Here is a 19,443-nt window from a genome sequence, read left to right as displayed (position 1 = left end):
TCAAAGTGTAATTTCATCTCAAGAGAATGGGAAAACAATTCAACTCCCTATTTCACAGGTAAGGAGAATGTCCATCGTGTCACTCTTAAATTGTAGTAACGCTTCAAATCACAGAATGCAAACTTTCGGTGGGCTCTTCGATGATTTATTATCATACCGTACATGCAAATTGCTTTACAGATTTCGCAGCAGTAAGGAATATGCTTCTTTTGGCATGCTCTGACATAGCTGGGTGAACTTAACACAAAGTAACATCGGCCCTCACTAAGGTCAATTTCAACAGTCTACCAATATCCATTTTGCCACATGTCACATATTCTTCTTTCATGTTCCTAGGAAACACCAAAAAATGAGCATGTTTAGTCATTTAATCAGGTTATCCAACCTGAGTCCAAGAAGAAGCAGTTGTCTACGGCGTGCATGTCCTCTGCCCCGGGCTTTGGGCAGCGGAGAGCGCCAAGGACTCTGTGTCCCATCTGTGGGAAGCAGGGACCCACGGTCAGTCACTGCCACTGAAGAACAGGGACGCTCAATCAAAAGCAAACGGGCATGATTTTGATGAATTCTCTACAAACATTTTCTGTATTTACATTATGGCCTAGGTCAGCTTACATGTTTATCTAAAAAATATTGTAATAGATCTCTGTATGAAGGAGTCAATAGCACCATTTTGACAGATTTTAGAAATGAAATGTTCACAGCTCCTTTTGCAGTACTTTGCAGTCAGACATCGGGAAGGCGGCCTGTGACCTTGGCTGTGTAAACTGAAATTTTTATACTGTATCCTACATGCACTTGTTTCTAGCTAATAGCAGTCTAAACTATTGGACACGTAGATTCCCTGTATATAACGGTATCCCATCAATCGAATCCTCCATGCTGCTCTGAGCTTATGTCCCTTGAGTCCAGGAAACTTTCAACAACCGCGAAATACAAATTGTTCCTCTAGGAAAAACGAGACAAGACATACCAGCTCATTTCACAAGCCTGAAAAACCCTGGTAGGAAGTATTCCTTTCTCAATGCCTGCTAACTTGGGTTTTCTGTGCACTCACAGTAGCTCTTAGCTTCTCTTCGTATCTCTTAAGACAGTATCTGCCTTTGCTGCTTGTCCATCGCTTGGATCATAGTCAACGTTTGTCCCTTCTTTGTCCCAACCTTTGTTGTTTCATTGGCCCTGAGGAGTCCTGCAGTCATTCACTACTCACAGACAGAATCTGAGACAAGCCAAGTGGCAAGACTACTAGAAGGATAGATATCGTGTAATCTGACTCTAGTGGGTAAATATTTTTTTTTAAAAGTAAGTTTCTTGGAGGTCAAATACTGCCTGCCATGAGTGATAGAAAAAGGGATTTATAGAAGGCTGTGTAAAGAACCAGAGGGGAGGGGGAGGTAGAAGAGAGACCTTGACAGGACCAGCTTGATGTCTGGGGAATGCAGTTGTGAAAATTTCACATCTTGTTGTCTGAGATTTAACTTTTTATTACAAGTTGTCTTGAAGTCTAAACGTTCAGTATGATTTATCCCAGTGGGGATCGCCCTTTCAGGTCTGATAACTTAAAGGTGAAAATAACTATGACAGAAGGAACCTTGACATGGGCCTCTACTGGCAAAACTTCAGCAAGTGGTTAGGTGATTTTCTAGAGTCCCAGGGAGTTATTCAGATACTGGAGTTCTGCAAAGCTTACTCAGAAATCACTCACTGTTTACTCTGCTTTGTCAGTGGAGACCTCGCCAGTGCAGTTTTTGCTTTTAGTGACAGAGGCTTTGCTTCAACAGGTGACTTGAAAAATGTCTTTGATGTGTTGGGTGTTTTTTTAATTCTACTTAGGAATGCACCGAATTAGCCAAGCTCCATGTAGGAGATCCCAGAGGGCTAGATGCTCTGAGGAAATGCTGCACACTTACCTACCCAGAATAAGAAAGGAGGTCTGTCTAATTTAAACTTTGCACAAGATCCCAGGCTTTTCTGCAGACTTAGTAACATTTCCCTGTAGAGGTTAGCCTTTCACGCAGGTGTTGCTCCTTCACCACTGGGCCTGGCATTTCTCCGCTCTGTAGACTTCTCAGCCAGACCTGCCCCCTTCTTCCTCCCTCCCTGCAAAGATTCTCCCCATCCTTCAAATCCAGCCTGTGCTCCCATGAAGCTTTGCTAGATCATCATTACAGGCAGAAAGGAGTTTCTCCTTTCCATCCCTAGAGGATGGATTAGATTTAGCATGGGCTGTGTCTGTACCCCTGTTTTTTCTCTCCCAACTGCAAAGCTCACTCCTAGAGGGGAGCTCACTGGGCTTAATTCATCTCTGAACTCCTTCATCGTACACAACTGTTTCTCAGTGAAAGTTTACAGAGAAAATGGGTGCCTGGGAAATACTGAGAAGCTTCAAAATTGGCACATCATTTCCTTAAAGTGTGCTGTGATGTAGGTCTAATATCCCCTAAACTAGTACTACTGTTTAATGTCTGGTTCTGAGAGGAAACTTAGCTGTTGACTATGGTCTATTCATTTCTAATTTCTAAGGGAAGCAGGTGACCCAATTATTGAGAGAAATGTAGAAATGTGAATTTAAGTCTTAACAACTGCCTTCAAGCTCTGACCCATCAATAAAGATGGGCAGGTGGGAGCACAGAATCCTCATGGTTTTAACTCTTCCCTGTCCCATTCCAGTAAAGTCTCCTTCTTACACACAGGAACTGTGAGGAAGCAGCAGACAATTCACCTCTTTTTTTCCCTGAGTTCTATAGTGTATCCCAGTGGTACATCCTATTATTAATTACTGCAACAGTTTAAAGAAAACAGCATATTATTTAGTTAGAGTCATGATATCATTTTAGATGTTCCTAATAATAAGCTGATAATAGCTTTTCTATGCAATACCTCATTTGTAACCTTTTGGCTACAGATGTTCAAAGTCAACATGCATGCCTACATTTCTCAATATCTGGGTTACCTGCTTCCCTTAAGGCAGATATTGTGGAATGAATCATTTCTCTTTGACAGAAATAGACTAAGAGAAGGGCCCTTCTTGGATTTCTAAATATGTAAGAAAAGTAAAAGCAAGCATTTATTCAAGGCCCTCTCTTTTCGAAGAAATGAAGTATCTCTCAGAAGATCCCTGAGACTGGGGATTGGAAAGTTGCTTCCTTACATAAAAGAATTGGCTGTTTGCCTGCCCCTCAGCTACTGATGAGCCCACCATGGTCATTGAAAGCCACATAATATATTATTTCCTAAAAATGATTAAATGAAAATCCAGTTGATATAAATTACTTAAGAACATTCTGAAGGATTCAGAACCAAGGGGCTCTCTTATTTCTTAGTTTACTAAAGTAACAGCTGAAGATTGACTTAAATATGAGCAAATATCAGTGTAAGATATCATTTACATGATTTTAAATATAAAGATCAAATTTCTAAAACATGCTCAAAATGCTAGAAAACTTTTTAATTCCCCTCTCTTAACCAGGTCAATTCATACTCTAAATTTCTTTTTTCAGGAATGATGCAATTTGGAATTTTTAATTCTGTAGGGATATTTCACTGTTAAGTTGTATATACAGCACAATTATTGTTGTGAGACCATCTGCAACAGAAACAAAGCTCTCCTAGCTTCCTCTGGGAAATAAGAACCTTAAGCTAAGTAGAGGAAACCATGGGAATCTATATTCCTAGATGTCAGCAAAAAAACATGGGGTGCCATGAAAGACCAGGGTCTTTTTTTTTTTTTTTCTTCTGTAGAGAGTCAGATAAACACTTTAGGCTTTGATGGGCCATCCGGTTCGGTCTCTGTTGAAACTTCTCAACTCTGTCCTAGTAGTGTGAAAACAACCAGACAATATATAAATAAATGAGCATGGTCGTGTTCTAATAAAAACTTTATTTATAAAAACAGGCCTCTGGTGGATTTGGTCTATGAACCATAGTTTGCCTGATTCCCGAAAATTGTTCTTTGGAGATTTAAATGTATTTCCTTGGGTAATGATGGGGAAATTGCTTTTTAAAAAATGTGCATATAAGTTTTATATGTATATCATAAAAACCATAGATAAAAGAATGATTGATATTCAAATAAGAAAGTATAAACAGTAACTTCTAACTCATGTACTAGTAATAATACCCTTTGCCTGATACCCTTAGTTCACTGGGCATAAGGAATTACTTAAACCCCTGTCAGCTATTGCCACTCAGTGAACTCACAAGAAATTTTAAAATTTCCAGGGAAACACAGCCACATCTATCAGATATGGAATGCAATACTACTATTGTGTTGTTTGGGCCTAACTACTTAGTAAATGGACATGTTAGATAAATTTTTTGGCTTTGGGAGGACCATGAAAATAATACTGAGACTAAGGGTGTACGAAGAGAAACACCTTGAGAACTTCTAACGCAAGTAATAACCTTGACAATAAAAAGTAAAAATCATCGCTCATGAATATGCTATTTGTACCTTATGCTACCGTGAGTCGCTGCATGATAGGCGATAAAATAGGTCCGGTTAACAGGAGGCAGTTATAAGATGACAGTTTTCAATTTATAGTGATACTTACATCCTTTACAAACCAGATGAACTACTATACATGGTTCAAGGAAAGGACAAAGAAAGGACTAACCTAATAAATTTTTATCCACAACTGATGGTCAGAGAGTGAGAGCACTTAGGGAAAACAACAGCTTTCAAAAATTCGAATGTGAAGCCTATTGTATTTGAGTGCCCCCAAATAATCTTTTAAATGGAAAATAAATATTATTTTCAACTGACTGAAGATGAAATACCTGTCATTTTAAACAATGAGTCATAGCAAAGATTACACAGATGTAACCATTTCATATCCATGGGTTTTCCAGGTCAATCTTCAAAATGTGCTGAAAACACCTATTAAATGAACAAGCATGATTTTGTAGCCTTAGCATTATTGTTTAGTTTCAAACTAAACTCTGGGCCACCAAGGGCCCCGCATTTCTCCAACAAGTCCGGGATCCTCCTTCCAGGGTTTTAGAAGATCTCACAAGCTGAGAGAGCAACCTGATGGCCAGAAGGATGGAACAAAACATTGATTTGGGAAAGGTGTTAGCAAACCAAGACACGGGAAAGAGTAACTGACTGGTGGAGTCCCATTTTTTCATTACTGAATAACGGGAATATACCAATATTCAAATAACATCACTTTCAGTCAGAGCATGGGAAGAGGTTTCTTTCCATTTGGCTCATCTGAGCTCAACCAGGTCAGACACACCTGGAGTCTTCTGAACAATGTCTGATTCCTGCAAAGGAGTCAGATGGTCCGCTCTCATTCAAGGCTTCCATCTTGCTCTATGTGGACCTCTGGGCCACGTGAAAGGGAAAAGGCTGATTCTTGAAAGAAGTTAAAATCATGCAATCAAATCCTCTAGAATATATCACAAACATTTATGAAAACTGGAATTTTAAACAAGCCAACATAAATTAGTCAAGTTTGTTATTGCTCTCCAAGGTAAGTACATAAATGGTTGGGCTTTGTGAGCTGAGATTATATTATCTGATCTCAGGTGATATTTGAACGGAGTAATAATGACAAAAACTGGCCCTTAGTAGATCAAAATGTAGAAGGAGGAAATGCTGAGCTTGGTAAACATGGTGGGTAGCTGGTATCTCTCCAGTGGTCTTTTTTTTTCCTTATTTGTCAAGGAGCCAGAAACTCACCCTGAGTTGTGCCAGGGGAAGAAAAGAACTTTGAAAAAAATGTATAGAAAGTTATTGGGTACATTTCTGCTTATCATATGCTTATGAATATTATAATGCCAATATTGTGTTTACATGCACATAAATGTTTTTAAAAAACACAGATGACATACATAGAGTCTAGCCATTAAGCAGTACTTAACCAGTAAATGCTCAGATGTTAGCAATGACCCTAATATGAGGAACATATCCATGATGAACATTAAGGAAATTGGAATATGACCTAATAGATAGTAATTGCAAGGATATTACAAATCCTATTATGTAGGCAAATGTCTGGAAACTTTGCACCATCTAAAGAAGACCTACATAACCAGACTGAATACTCTGCAATGACAAGTAAATTACATAATGGCACTGTAGTTATGTAAATGACTCTGCTCAGTATATTTATTTCAATTTTATGTGAAGTCAACCTTCATCCAGAAAAACCTAGTGCTGATTCACTTCGTTGACTTTTCTTTTTTTTTTCTTTTTTCATTTGCTTTGCAAGAACAATCCTAAAATCGAATAAATGTTTTACTAATTTTATTCTTTGCCTTTTCTGGCATTTACTTCTCTTTTCCAATTTGAAATGCAACCAGATGCTTCTGTGAAATAAAAACGGAATTATGAGACAAAATGGCTCTCTCTAAATCTTCGGTTTGTAGGCAGCCCACCAGCAGTTACCTTGCATGTGAAACTGGAAATAGGGGTTGCTAGACATTCTAAATTACAAAATATGCTTAAGATACTATGTAATTGAGGTCACAGTAAAAGGCAAGTTACTCCTTTCTTTTTTAAGTTTGCCACTAAAAATGGCTATAGAACCTTGAGGATTACTCTAAAATAGCAGTATGTAAGAACATTCTAAGTCTTTTGAATCCATGTATAATGGCAGTGTTGATTAAATCGTTCTAAGGAAATCTAAAAAATGCCAGCCAGTGGTCATTCCCATTTTGGGGGTTACTGGGATGATATCATCACCCTCATTTAGTAAATTTAGTATGTTTCAGTAGATTTGTAGAAAGAAAAATTGCTTGTTAAAAAATGATGCCCAGCTTAGTCTAGCCCTACAAAATCCTATTAACATTTTTTGCGCAGTCCCTCCCGAACGGGGACCCATGGTTGGCTCACAGTAAATTTTCATACACAAGAATACTATTGACTTTATGACAGTACTCAGGAGACTCTAGCCGGTGGTCAAGATTCCAGGGCCCAAAGAGGGATTCGAGGGACTATAGCCAACAGACAATTTTGCAATGCCCAGGAAAGTACTGTTTTCTAAAAGTCATGTTGGGAAACATCCCTTTGAAGCACATGATTAAGCAGATGTGGCCAAGAGTTTTTACTTATTTTAGTCTATGACACTTTTGAACCATTTTCTTTTTGGCCTCCTAGGCTCATCCATGTGAAACTGAAGCAGCTCAAATCCAAGCATAGGAATCCATGTGTCATTTTGCTTAAGAAGTACTGTAGAACAGTTTCGTTCCAATACATTAGCCACTAGTCACATGTGGCTATTGAGCACTTGATGTACTAAAGGTATAACATATACTCCTGATTTTGAAAACTTAGTATAAAAATTCAAAATTCAAAATATCTCATTAAGTTTTCATATTGATTATACAATGGAGTAATAGCACTTGTTCTAGATGATAACTTCTACAATCATTCTAATTTCTACCTCATTTATGTACTTGTGGGATAAATGAGCTCTTTTAGTTTGAAAAAACCAGTAGGATTCCAATTAGACTTTTTTAAAATGGGAAAAAAATTCAAGATTGTCTTTCTTCACGGCTCCTGCTACACAGGGCGCCGCGGTGCAGTCAGGCCTGAGCGATGGAATGATAGGACAACTGCCCACCCTTGGAACAGTGTGGGGGTGGGCCAGGAGGGGCAGTATGTACTGATCTTCCAACTAATTGCCACTTCTAAGACAATGCATTTCCCTCTCTTCTTTCCTTTTCCAATATATGGGACACTTACCCTGTATGCCTGTTAAGTCTCATTAGGAAAAGTACACCAGGCAATTGATCTTCTTACATGGAAATGTTAATGCTTAGTGAAAAAGGCATTCTTAAAGGTTAAAAATAGTGAGCCCTTTACAATTACTAACATGGAAATTCTGAGAGAGGATAAAGAGGGAAGGAAAGAAATGGGGGAAGTGGACAAGTACTCTCTACTAGCTAATAAAAATAAATCAAAACAAAAAATATTCTTCTGAGCCCAGATGATGTGCCCTTAAGGGCTTTTTCCTCTGTCCATGTTGATGACCTGCCAGGCCCCTAAACTATGGGTGATGAGAAGTCCTACCTTATTTTCTTTTCATGAGAACAGTAGTAAAGGAAGATTTGCACTTGGAAAGCAGAATGTCTCCCAAGGTCCAGTAGCCCCCCCAGGAACCGGAGATTTAATTTCGTTTTCCAATTTCATAGTTTTGAGAAAGAGCCAAAAGAATTTAAGATCTTTTTTGATGAGGACTTTTCTGTGACAGTCATTTTTACTGTCATCGTTTTGGTCTTTGAGAACAATCCTTTTTTAAAACTGAGGAAAACTTAAAATGAGGCATAAATCGATAAAAACGTTCACTTCAACTCAAACTAGAAATAAATACGAGGTACTTGGAATTTAAGTGTGATTTCTATAGGGGGAAAGTGTTCATATGAAAATCAAAGAAAAATACTTTGAAAAAACATCATGGTGAAGTATTAGGTCTAATGTTACAGCTTCTCATGAGTCTGATTTGAAATCAGTGCTTTCTTTTCATTTTTTTTTTTAAGGTAAACAAAACGTTGCACTGTCTTAAATTTCTTGGCATGGAAACTAAAAACTACATTGTAAAATTTGGGCACTTCTATTCCAAGCATGAAAAAAAGATATGACAGATTTTCAGAAATATCTTTAGTTCATAAGCAATATATCTAGATAACCATCAATTGAAGGAAAAAAGGACTTTCATAAACAAGGTTCCTTAATCTAGTAAAATCAATAATGAACGATCTTATAATGGAATATTATTCTCACTCTTTTCAGACATTCTGGCACCAGCCTATGGGGTAGATTTTTCTAAATATATGAAACTTGGTAATAGTAGAGTTTATCCATAAAAAGGTCACTGTCTTTAAAGTTGTAGAAACTCATGAATAAATCCAATTTTATCTGAAAATGACAAGCAGTCAACCTTTGTGAGAGTTAAGTCCAGCGCTTAGCTCCTTTTCTTCCCTCGATTTCTTTAGCCCACCTTAAGTGTTGTCCATGAGAAAGAAACTGTATTAGCAGGGGAAGGAAGCAGTACATCCCTCAGCATGAGTTTGTAAAATGCTTTCTCCAGGATTGTAAAATGGCAGGATTTTGTGATAGAACATTTTTGGTTATTAGTAATACAGTGTGTATAAATAAGGACAAAATAAGAAAGCATTCTCTACACAAGCTTTAAGGGCATTTTGTTTCACGGCCCTTACGTATGCTTCAATTTCTTACCATTTTAAGTGGGAATTTTTTTTTTTGTATGTATCATAAAACTAACCTGTAACCATCTCCTTGTAAACAGTTTGAACACATTGGACAGTTTGAGCACATTGAAAAGTATAATGTTGTGAATGCCATGGGAACACGTCTTAGAGCACTACCTAATATTAGTTAAGCAAGAGTCCAAAGGAATTACTGCTTTATGAAGAAATCCAAAGGATTATGATGACTAGGTTTTCAAAGCAAAAACAATTTACTAGTTACTTCAACATGTGCTACTGGTCCCTGAACATGTATGTTTTTAAATGTTGTGTTTACTTGCAATTTCAAATTTAACTCCTCGGCATTAGGTATCCATTACATACCATAGAAGACACTATTTTTTCATAAAGCAGTCACATGCATGAATTTAGGATTACCAACTGATAGATATGTATTATTTTTTTGCACCTCAAAAAACAGAATCACTATAGTGCATATCATGCTTCCACACCTTCCTTGCTGAAGGACAAAATGCATAAAGTGCCAGAATTTGGCTTCCAGTTTGGAAAGAAGCCAAATCAGTATTCTGGCAGGACCACGTCATTCTGCTGAGCTCCAAATCCCAGAGCCGGGTTTTCTTGCACTTCTTTGGGGACTGCTGCTTCCTCCATGGACTTCAGCTTCTCCTCTACTAGGCCCTCATCTATTTCCGGGGCAACCGCCTTTATCCCATCCTCTAGTGCCTTGGACACCATGTTGGTAGCCTTTCTATCCGCATCTTTAACTTCCCCTACGGCCTGTACCTTCATCAGCTCAGCCTCTGCCCCGTCAACTGCCACCTGGGCCCCACCTCCTTGAGCTTTCTCTCCTTCCGAAATAGCTTTAACATCTTCACTGCCATCCTGGGTCAGAGCTGGCGCTTGGCTGGCCTTCTGGCTCTCTTGGATGCTGCCGTGGCTGCTGCCAGCACTGCCCAGCCGGGAAGAGGCCACTACGGCCTTCACTGCTGCCTGATTGGAAATAGACAAGCGTCAGGTGTTATGTCCACTTCCAGTCCTGAATCAGAGCTCAGTCTCAGCTTTGCATTTAGGGAGTTTGTTGTATCTGTTTTATATGTTCAAAATATATTCTAAGATGGTTGAATGAAAACTTGTCTGGAGATGAACAGCAAAATCTTTTTTAATCTCAAGCCTACTGTATTTAATCACCTGGACAAGTGAAAGCTTGGATAAATGTGTTTGCCCCTGGATTACTTGTTTGCAAATATTTTGGACTTTGTTTCCCAAAGTGTTTCATGGAACACTAGTATTACACGACAAAAGAATTCCATGGTCAAGTTTGTTTGAGAAGTCCTGGGTTAAGTCAAGGTTATTTAACCCAAGGTGTTTCAAATCAGTTTGACCACACAACCTTTAAGGTTTATTTACTTTATCAGCCTGTAAGTGATTATTTTTGACCCTCAGCTGTTCTCTGAAATCCTCTGCAGCTGTAGTAAGTCTTAAACACCATTATGTAAGAGAAAATCATCAATATATATTCCATATATATTCTATACAAAGATATATTTTGGATAATTTTCATATCATGTGAATTACAGTTGACCTTTGAACAACATGGGTCTGAATAGCAATGGTCCACTTATACGCAGATTTTTTTCAACAGACACATTGAAAAAAATTTTTGGAGGTCTGTAACAATTGAAAAAACTCACAAAGTGTGTAGCCTAGAAATACCCAAAACATTAAGAAAGAGTTAGGTATTATTCTAAGAATATAGCACATAATACATACAACATCCAAAATATGTGTTAATCGACTGCTATCGGTAATGGCTTCCAGTCAACAGTAGGCTATTAGTGATTAGGTTTTTGGGGAGTCAGAAGTTATAGGTAGATCAACTGTGTTGAGGAATTTGTGCCCCTAACCCCAGCGTTGTTCAAAGGTCAGTTGTATTTTAATTTTTATCAAGTGTGGGAATTTATTTATATTACAAAATACAGGTTTTTAAAAAAGTTTCCCAATTTTCACATATTCAGAAAGAAGGCAACTTTCTGAATAAGTATCAGTTTCCTGAGCAATGCTGTTTAAGCAGTTCAGTCTTAATTAAATGAGAAGCAGTGATCATATATTTGGTGAGTAAATCTCAACCTATAACACATTTCCCTTTATTAACAATGAGTTCTTATGAGAGAATAACATGACCCTCAGTGGCTTTACACCAGTATTGTTGGGATTTCAAGGCAGGATTTTCCCTGGTACCACAGGAGACTGAATAATATTAGATGAAGAATAAATGGAATTATCTTTAATAGTTCAAGCTGAGAGAGAGATTTAAAAAAAACAAAACAAAACACAAAACAAAACAGAGCAAAACAAAACATATCTTACCTTAAGCTTGCGCCGGGCATTGAATTCTTGGAGCTTCTTTTGAGCAGTATCCATGTGTACAAAATTGGCTGCTTTACCTGTGACCCATGGGTGCTGGAGAGCTTGGAAGGTAGTCAGCCGTTTCTTAGGATCCAAAACAATTAGTTTTCTGACCTGAAATGATGAAGAACCATAGATTTCTTAGGGAGATTTTTATAGTGACCCAGCCTGTGAACTTCTAGGTTTTATTCTATTTTCCTAGCAGTACCACTAACTATACCAAAAAAAAAAAAAAAAAAAGCTTTTAAGCCCTCAGTGGTCACTGTAAGGATAGCTTCAGGTAGCAGTTGCTGAGGGGGCTGAGTAGACAGTGGTGTGTGCCACCGGAGAAGCCAGACTGGCAGGTGGCTTTCCAAGGGAGGTCAAGGAGACAGGTTCTTGGTCGCCTGTGGACTGGAAGTTCTTTGAAGGAGAACCAGCATCTGAATAATTCTAGGCTGTACTTAGCACCAGTTAGATTTAGAACTTCAGATGCATCTCAATGGGGATGGAATCATCGTGCATTCATCACGCTTTCTGAAGGGATCTTTTTAAAAAGATTTTATTTATTTGTCACAGAGAGAGAGAGCATGAGCAGGGGTAGTGGCAGGCAGAGGGAGAAGCAGGCTCCCCGCTGAGCAAGGAGCCCTATGCGGGACTCGATCCCAGCACACTGGGATCATGACCTGAGCCGAAGGTGTCCCATCGGTGGGGATTAAATGGCAACAAAGAGATAGTATAATTTTTATGCTTATCCCATCATTCTGTGAGAAAATTCACTCCAATACCTTGAAGGTTGTGAAGGAATAAGCCAAGTGCTGGAGTAAAAGGGTGTCAGTGGTTTAGGGGTATGATTTGTTTAAAGGACTAGATTCAAACCATGGCAGACCATTCTGGGAGGTTGATCCCTGAGAATGAGCAGATAATAAACTGCCAGGAAGATCAACAACCAAAATAATCCTTGGCCCTGGGCTCAGAAGGGGTGACCTGGAATGAGGTAGAGACTGTTAAGAGTTAGGAGGCACGTTCAAGCTCTAGTTACATCTCTTACCCACTTTTGTGAGTCTGGACAAAGACCGACATACGAATTGAGTGCCTATGGACATTCTCCTAGGCCCTTTTCTTATATGATCTCTTTTCCACCTTAATTCCTTTGTAAATACATTCTTACATACATATAAAAATGTTTAAAAACTTGTGTAATTCTTTCCATAACCTTATCAACTTGGAACAATTAGCTCCAATTCATAAATGAGGGATGGAAGGAAGGTCAGAAAAATTTAGTGCCTTAACTAAGGCCAGACAACTTGTAACTGGTGGAGGCTCTATTCCAACTCAGGTCTGTCTTACCTCAGAGCTCATCTTGTGGCCACTACACCGCAGTGCCTCCAAGGGCAGTCCACCCCTCTGGCCTTCATCTGCCCATGTGGCAAATGGGGGCTATGGGTGATATAAGGCCTAAGGTCTTCTCTAACTCTGTTAAGCTAACAAGAACTGAGTACGGGCTAGCACAATCAGGCAGTAAGTCAAAAGAAGAACAAATATCTGGTTCTCCTCTTCTTTTCTGCAAAAGCTGCAAAGAAATGTGTGTTTGGGGTAGAGAAACAGAATTTGTAGAGGGCAGAGATGTGAGGCTGCTTACGCTAAAAATTGGGAGGCACAGATGATTAAGGAAAATGAATGCACAGCAGTAAATAAAAATCTGATTGCAGTCATAGCTGTCACCTGTGGGATACATGTCCTAATAATTTCGTACAAACGGTACCTAATCCTTAACAATTCACAATGAGATCTTTCCCTCCCATTTTCCGATCATCCTCATCTTCCTCATCATTACCATCCTCCTCGTGAAAATATGAAGAACTTACTGAAAGTCAGTACGTACCCCCAAATTCCCACCTGTTGGCGTTAATCTTTGCATTTGAAGATATGGATGCACTGAACTGTCAAACTTGCTGAAGGTCAGAGAGCCCCATGACCTTGTCAAGATTCAACCCTAAAGCCTTGCCCTAATCCTACAGTCCCCTTACAACCTGACCTTACCACTCATCGGCACTGTTCCCCTGCTGATTTCACAATAGATGCGGGTGCTGCTGATAGGTACACATCTATGGTATGCAAGGATTCCTTTAGTGCTGAAGTTTTATAAATTTATTAGCTCAAAGGTAAGATTTAGCTGAATGAAGGCATACCACAGCTAACCCTTGTACCCATTTGATTTTTTATTAGCGATGAAAGAAATGGAAGGAGGGCTATATAAAGGAACTATTAGGGAGTTAGTTGGTGGTAGTCAGTTAACCTGCATTATAGCCCTTAAGTCTCCCAGCAATCTAGAGAAAGGTACTGGAATCATCCCAGAAAAGAAAACTAAAGCAGAGAGATTAGATAACAAGCCCCAGGTCACACCTCTAGGTTATGACTAAGAGGGCTCTTGAATCCAGATATGTCAGAATTTAAAAATCCATGGTCTACTTCCTGATTCATCGTTTCATTCGAAAAACAGTTGCTGAGTCTGTACTCTACGCCCAAATGGTACTAAGATCTGGGCACACATGTCTCGACCTCTCCCAGAACTTACAATCTAGCTAAAGAAGCTCTTCCCACAAGTAAATATAAGTCACAACCATCATGAAAGAGTAAGTCCAGGGGGCAACGGAACAACGTGGCAGAAGGAACAAAGCAATTGTGGGAAGGAGGGATTGCTGGGCGGTGGGAGGGGGGGCAGACAAGGCCACCAGGGGGATGTCAAAGGCAACTAGGCCTTGACACTAAGACTTACTCATGCGAGAGGGGGGTGTGTGTGTGTGTGTGTGTGTGTGTGTGTGTGTGTGTGTGTGAGAGAGAGAGAGAGAGAGAGAGAGAGAGAGATGGTGGGGAGGGAGAGGGAGGAAGAAAGGAGGGAAGAACAGTAGGGTAGCGGCCCACATCCTGAGCTACCCTGATGAGGGACTGGTGGGTCTGGTGCCCTGGAGTGAAGCCCATCAGCGGACAGGGCAGTGAAATGGGTAGCATGGGCAGGGTGACAGACTCCTGACCAGTCTAGGTGGTGCTATGTAGATCTGGTTACAGATTTTGGATTTTACCCTAAGAGCCTCAAAGCAGGAGAGTGACAGGATGTGGTTTATTTCTTAGGCCCTTCCTCCGGATCCTGTGTGGAGGCGGTGGGAAGGCCACAGGGGGAGGTGGGGAGGGAGACTGTGGCAGAAGTCCCACAGGAGAGGCTGGGGCGGGCGGGGGCAGTGGTGGTGGAGTGGAGGGGAGTGGATGGCTTCAAGAGGTGTTTAGGAGCGTGGGGCCTGACTTGCGGGAGGAGTTGGGAGGATGCCTCCACACATCACACACACTGCCTCTCTGCCTGGCCGTCCTGAAAAGTCATGGTCTATAGGGGTTTGTTCCATGAAAGAATATGGATGGGAAGGAGGAAATGTTTGGAGGGAAAAGAGCATTGGCTGGAAACCTGGATCATTCATTCTGCTGGGAAGCTGTGTGACTTTGGACAATCATTTCACCTTTCTGGGCTTCAGCACCCTCAACTCTATTTTTTTTTTTTTTTTTACTTGAGAGAGAGAGAGAGAGAGCGAGCATGAGCATGCACATGTGCGCGCGCGCGCGCGCACACACACACACACACACACACACATGCATGCACGAGCAGGGGGGAGGGGCAGAGGGAGAGGGAGAAGCAGGCTCCCTGCTGAGCAGGGAGCCCAAGGATGTGGGGCTCGATCCCAGGACCCTGAGATCATGACTTTAGCTTAGTGACCTTAACCAACTGAGTGACCCAGGTGCCCCCAGCACCCTCAACTTTTAAAATGAAGGAAAGACTAGATGACTCATAAGATCCCTTGGAGAGCTAGCTTTTGTGGTTCAAAAGTCAGGTTTTAGTTATTTCTGTGTGGTTTTTCTCTAGACAATTGATGGGTAATGTTTTCATCCCAAGCTAATCTCCCCTTTATTTTAGAACAGGTGGGCCATCTTGCCAGAATGTATGTCTTTCCTTTATGCAAACAAACTTCAATGTTAGCTTAAGCAAGAACCCAAGTAAAACAAACAAAAAACCAAACAAAGTGAACTATCAGTAGACTGTAACTTGTTTATGATGCCCCGTAAGGTATGATGGGACTTATACTAATATTGCGATATTTCAGTAAGTTTGAACCTTTCAAGATGCAATGTTGTTTTATTCAAAGTATAATCAAATCTAGGTAATCTAGGGAAGCCCTGTTAAAATGGAATTCTAAATTATGTTTGAATTCACTCAGTACAGCTGGCTTCAAAAGCAAGGTTCTACATTGACTAGGTGGTAAAATCTCACTAATACTGCAGTAATTTTTAAGTTGTGATAATTCAGCAAGTGATGAGTCAAGCATATCTGTTTTTCATGATCTACAAGAAAAATGCATTATGTGCATTGTTTTATTAAAAATACAATTATTAAGAGGGGCAAATTTTAAAAAGGACACTGCCCATTAATTAGTTAAAAATGAATGTGAAGATTTTACTTCATTTTGTTTTGGTCACACTTACCAGGTCCTTGGCATTTAGAGATACTTCATCCCACCAGGGGGAGATAAAGTAGTATTCACAATTCAGAATTCTCCTGAACATGAACTGATCACCTCTTTCATCATAGAATGGTTCAAATCCACAAAGTCTAGAAGGACAAAAGATAGGGAATAATATGTCTTTAGAAGCCTAAATATATCTCATCAAATTTTTGCAGAAATTCCAGACTGCCCTTTCCAAGCTTCCTGTTATGAATGCAAGTCTCCTCAGCACAAGTGTGTAACTGCCTTGTTACAGTTCACTTTTGACTGTATAAATACACAATCACGTCCTCTGGAAGTAAGAACAGGTACCAAACTGGCTTAGAATTTCTAAATAGAGTTTATAATAACATCAATAATTATGATACAAAACAACAACAAGGATAATAGCTAACATTATTACAGGCACCATGCTAATGACTTTCTGCGTAATTTTTTCACCGGGAATTGAGAAGACAGATTGATTAGAGTTCCAATTTATTATGAAGTGGAAGAATCAGGTTTTTTTTTTTTCTGAGCTTTTTAAGGATTTATTTATTTATTCATTCATTCATTCATTCATTCATTCATTTTTGAGAGAGAGGGAGTGAGAGAGAGAGGGAGCATGAGCAGGGGAGAGGCAGAGTGAGAGGGAGAAGCAGGCTCCCCGCTGAGCAGGGAGGCCCTAAGATGAGCACATGGGGCTCGATCCCAGGACCCCAGGATTGTGACCTGAGTGGAAAGCAGACACTTAACCGACTGAGCCACCCAGGCGCCCAAGAATTAGGATTTTTGAGAATAGAGAAATTAAGAGGTAGACAGAAAAGATTTTTGTCATTTTTATTCAGCCCCATTCACTGAATTCCTCCACAGAAATGAGTCAAGTATTAGATTTCCATACCACTCCAGTTTGAATTTCAGAGTGAACAAAGACAGGAAGTAAGACTTTTGTCAGGAAATGGCCTTTTAAAACTTGACACAGTGAACACATGTGGCCAACAGAGATGAGCAGCTAGCATCCATGCAGCCTTGTGTGTGACCCTCACTTCTGTCTGTCTTAAAGACCCACATTCACCTTCATTTTGCACTAGAGGGTCAGCCTATAAATGAATGGGGAAAGTGGGAGAAGAGAAATAGAGCGTGATCTCTGGCATCCTAAAGGGAGAGAGGAAAAGTGCGTTGTCGGTCGGGGCCCACCAAACCCTCCACTGTTTACAGACAGGTACAGGTTCTGAAATCACTAGGGATCGAAAGGGGACTATAAATAATAAGTCCCTCCCAGGGCATGTGTTGTACTGAAGAAAAAATGGGGGGAAAAGAATGAACACGTTAAAAAACATTCTCCCAAATTCTTCCTTCAAGCTGGTCGTGTTGGTGCAGAGCATGAAATGTTTGAGTGTATTCTAGTGCAGTGGGTTTCTACAGAGAAACATTTTCTCACATCCTTTGCTCAGGGAACACCCTGTTGGGATAGTCTTTGTCTTTTTTTAAATATTCTGGAGCCAGCCAGGAAAAGACAGGGCTTGGCAGTGCTGAGGCACAGACTAGGGAATCTTCCTGTCCCACTGCAGCAGTCTACACAGAGAGTCCTGCTGCTCCATACGGAGAGAAGGGAGCCCAGGTCCACATCTTGACAAGGAGGTAGCTCAGCCTTACTTGGCCCTCCTGTGCCATCCACAGCACTAGAAAAATATAGCCTATTGTTGTTAGTCATGGAGAAATTAGCTAACGTTCCAGGCTTAGTTTAAGAAACTCTTATTAAGTTTCCCCTTCTGGAAATCTAGAAAGAAACATGACAGTTCAGAAGGTACAGTGCTCAGATGCCTTTCTCACTTCTCAAACAAGCCTGTAAATGTGTGCACTGGTGATGGAAGTAAGAAGTTTATGTCATAGCCTGAAATGCCAAAAATGGAAGCCATGTGACATAGAGCAACACACACACACAGGGCAAAAAGCCTTCTGACATGGAAATATTTGAATGATGACAATGATAGTTTAGGAGGATATTAGGATTATCCAGGCCTGAAGTGTGAATGTATACTAAGGGAACCTCCAAGCCACTGGGCAGAACTATAGTGTTGAAAGGTGAGAGAGAGAGGCTGAATCTCTGATGTTACTGGGTTCTGATTCTGACCTGAGCATTGCAGTAGTTGCTTTTGTCTGTAGGTACAAAGGGTTTAAGTGTAAAAGGTAGAGGGGCCAGAATTCCTGTGAGAAACAACAAAATGGCTTTCATTTCCAGTCTACTGTCATCCTTAGAAACAGAAAGGTCATAGCACAAAATAGCCTTATGGAACTTTTAATAATAATAAAGGAGATACATAGGTCCAATGGCCCGATCTTGTAGAAGTGTCCCAGTGAACCTCGCCTGGTGGACTTCATCAGTTATTAATGAACTACAGATTAGATAAAACCACCCTGGGCTTAGGGGCTGACAGAAGTGAGGCCAGCACTAAAGGACATTAGTTGTAAGCAGCATTGATAATATATTTTCATTTGGGAGCTACCACTGTGCACTTTGAACCAACAACTATTAATTAATGACCTTAAGTGAACAAAGGGAAAGGATCTTGACCGACTTTTTTTTTTTTTTTTTTTAAGTAGGCTCCACATCCAGCATAGAGCCCAACGTGGGGCCTGAACTCACAACCCAGAGATCAAGACCTCAACAGAGATCAAGAGTTGGATGCTTAACCAACTGAGCCACCCAGGAGCCCCAGGTCCTTGGCAGACTTTAAAATTATTTTCAGGGCTATGATAAGATGTTTCTCCAACAATTACATTTTTTTCTCTTCATTTTCCCCTGGTCAGTGACCATGTCATGGAATTTTACTCATTCCGTTTTTCAGGTTCTCAGGGTGAATGTGATGTAGTTTTTCCATCTCTCTGAGTTCTTGTACATCCTTAATGCTTCCCCCCCTCACCCCCCATCACATTTCAGCATGAAATTGCAATTGATTGGGCACACTGCCATTTTAGGGGCAAATCTGATGCATTATTTGCATGGTTTGGATTTTCATTTGATGTCACCTACCTAATTCAGGAGCCAATATTTTCTTCCCAGTATAGAAGTGATCTCAAATGTAAGCTGAAGGAATTCCATGATGTGGCCTCAGGAATTCATTTTAATAAATTAAGCACTTATGATGACAAGCACATTATCTAACAGTTTTGCACTTTCCTAAGAAAAAACATGGTTATCTACCTCTCCAAATATTTTTCAAGCTTTAGTATATTCTGGATACACAAGGAATTCAACACTGAAACTATCTTTTGACATTACGTTGTAGCAGATGGCTATTTACTGGATTGCTTGTTAAACATTTTTGTCTTGGCTACAGATGACTGAATATACCCA

At 40.1% G+C, this 19,443-nt stretch overlaps 1 protein-coding gene across 6 annotated transcripts in view; it reads right to left on the bottom strand.

The window, feature by feature from the left end:
• Positions 1-123: 123 nt before the first annotated feature.
• Positions 124-19,443, bottom strand: part of CAMK4 (calcium/calmodulin dependent protein kinase IV) — a 325,141-nt gene continuing 305,821 nt past the window's right edge. For 4 of the 6 annotated variants that reach the window (XM_073889115.1, XM_025866880.2, XM_073889130.1 and 1 more), the window contains 3 exons: positions 16,087-16,213; positions 11,542-11,694; positions 124-10,164 (listed from right to left, as the gene is read on the bottom strand). In XM_073889115.1, the coding sequence (XP_073745216.1) occupies positions 9,733-10,164; positions 11,542-11,694; positions 16,087-16,213 (712 nt within the window). In that variant the 3' untranslated portion in view covers positions 124-9,732. The remainder of the gene's footprint in view (positions 10,165-11,541; positions 11,695-16,086; positions 16,214-19,443) is intronic. The other 2 variants (XM_025866881.2, XM_025866882.2) reach the window with 2 other exon arrangements.

The sequence above is a fragment of the Callorhinus ursinus genome, unplaced genomic scaffold (genome assembly GCF_003265705.2).
Source record: "Callorhinus ursinus isolate GAN/ISIS: 27379988/994484 unplaced genomic scaffold, GSC_fseal_2.0 scaffold3, whole genome shotgun sequence".
Taxonomy (NCBI): Eukaryota; Metazoa; Chordata; class Mammalia; order Carnivora; family Otariidae; genus Callorhinus; species Callorhinus ursinus.
Note: the sequence above shows the minus strand (reverse complement) of the source record. Positions and strands in the feature narration are given on the sequence as shown.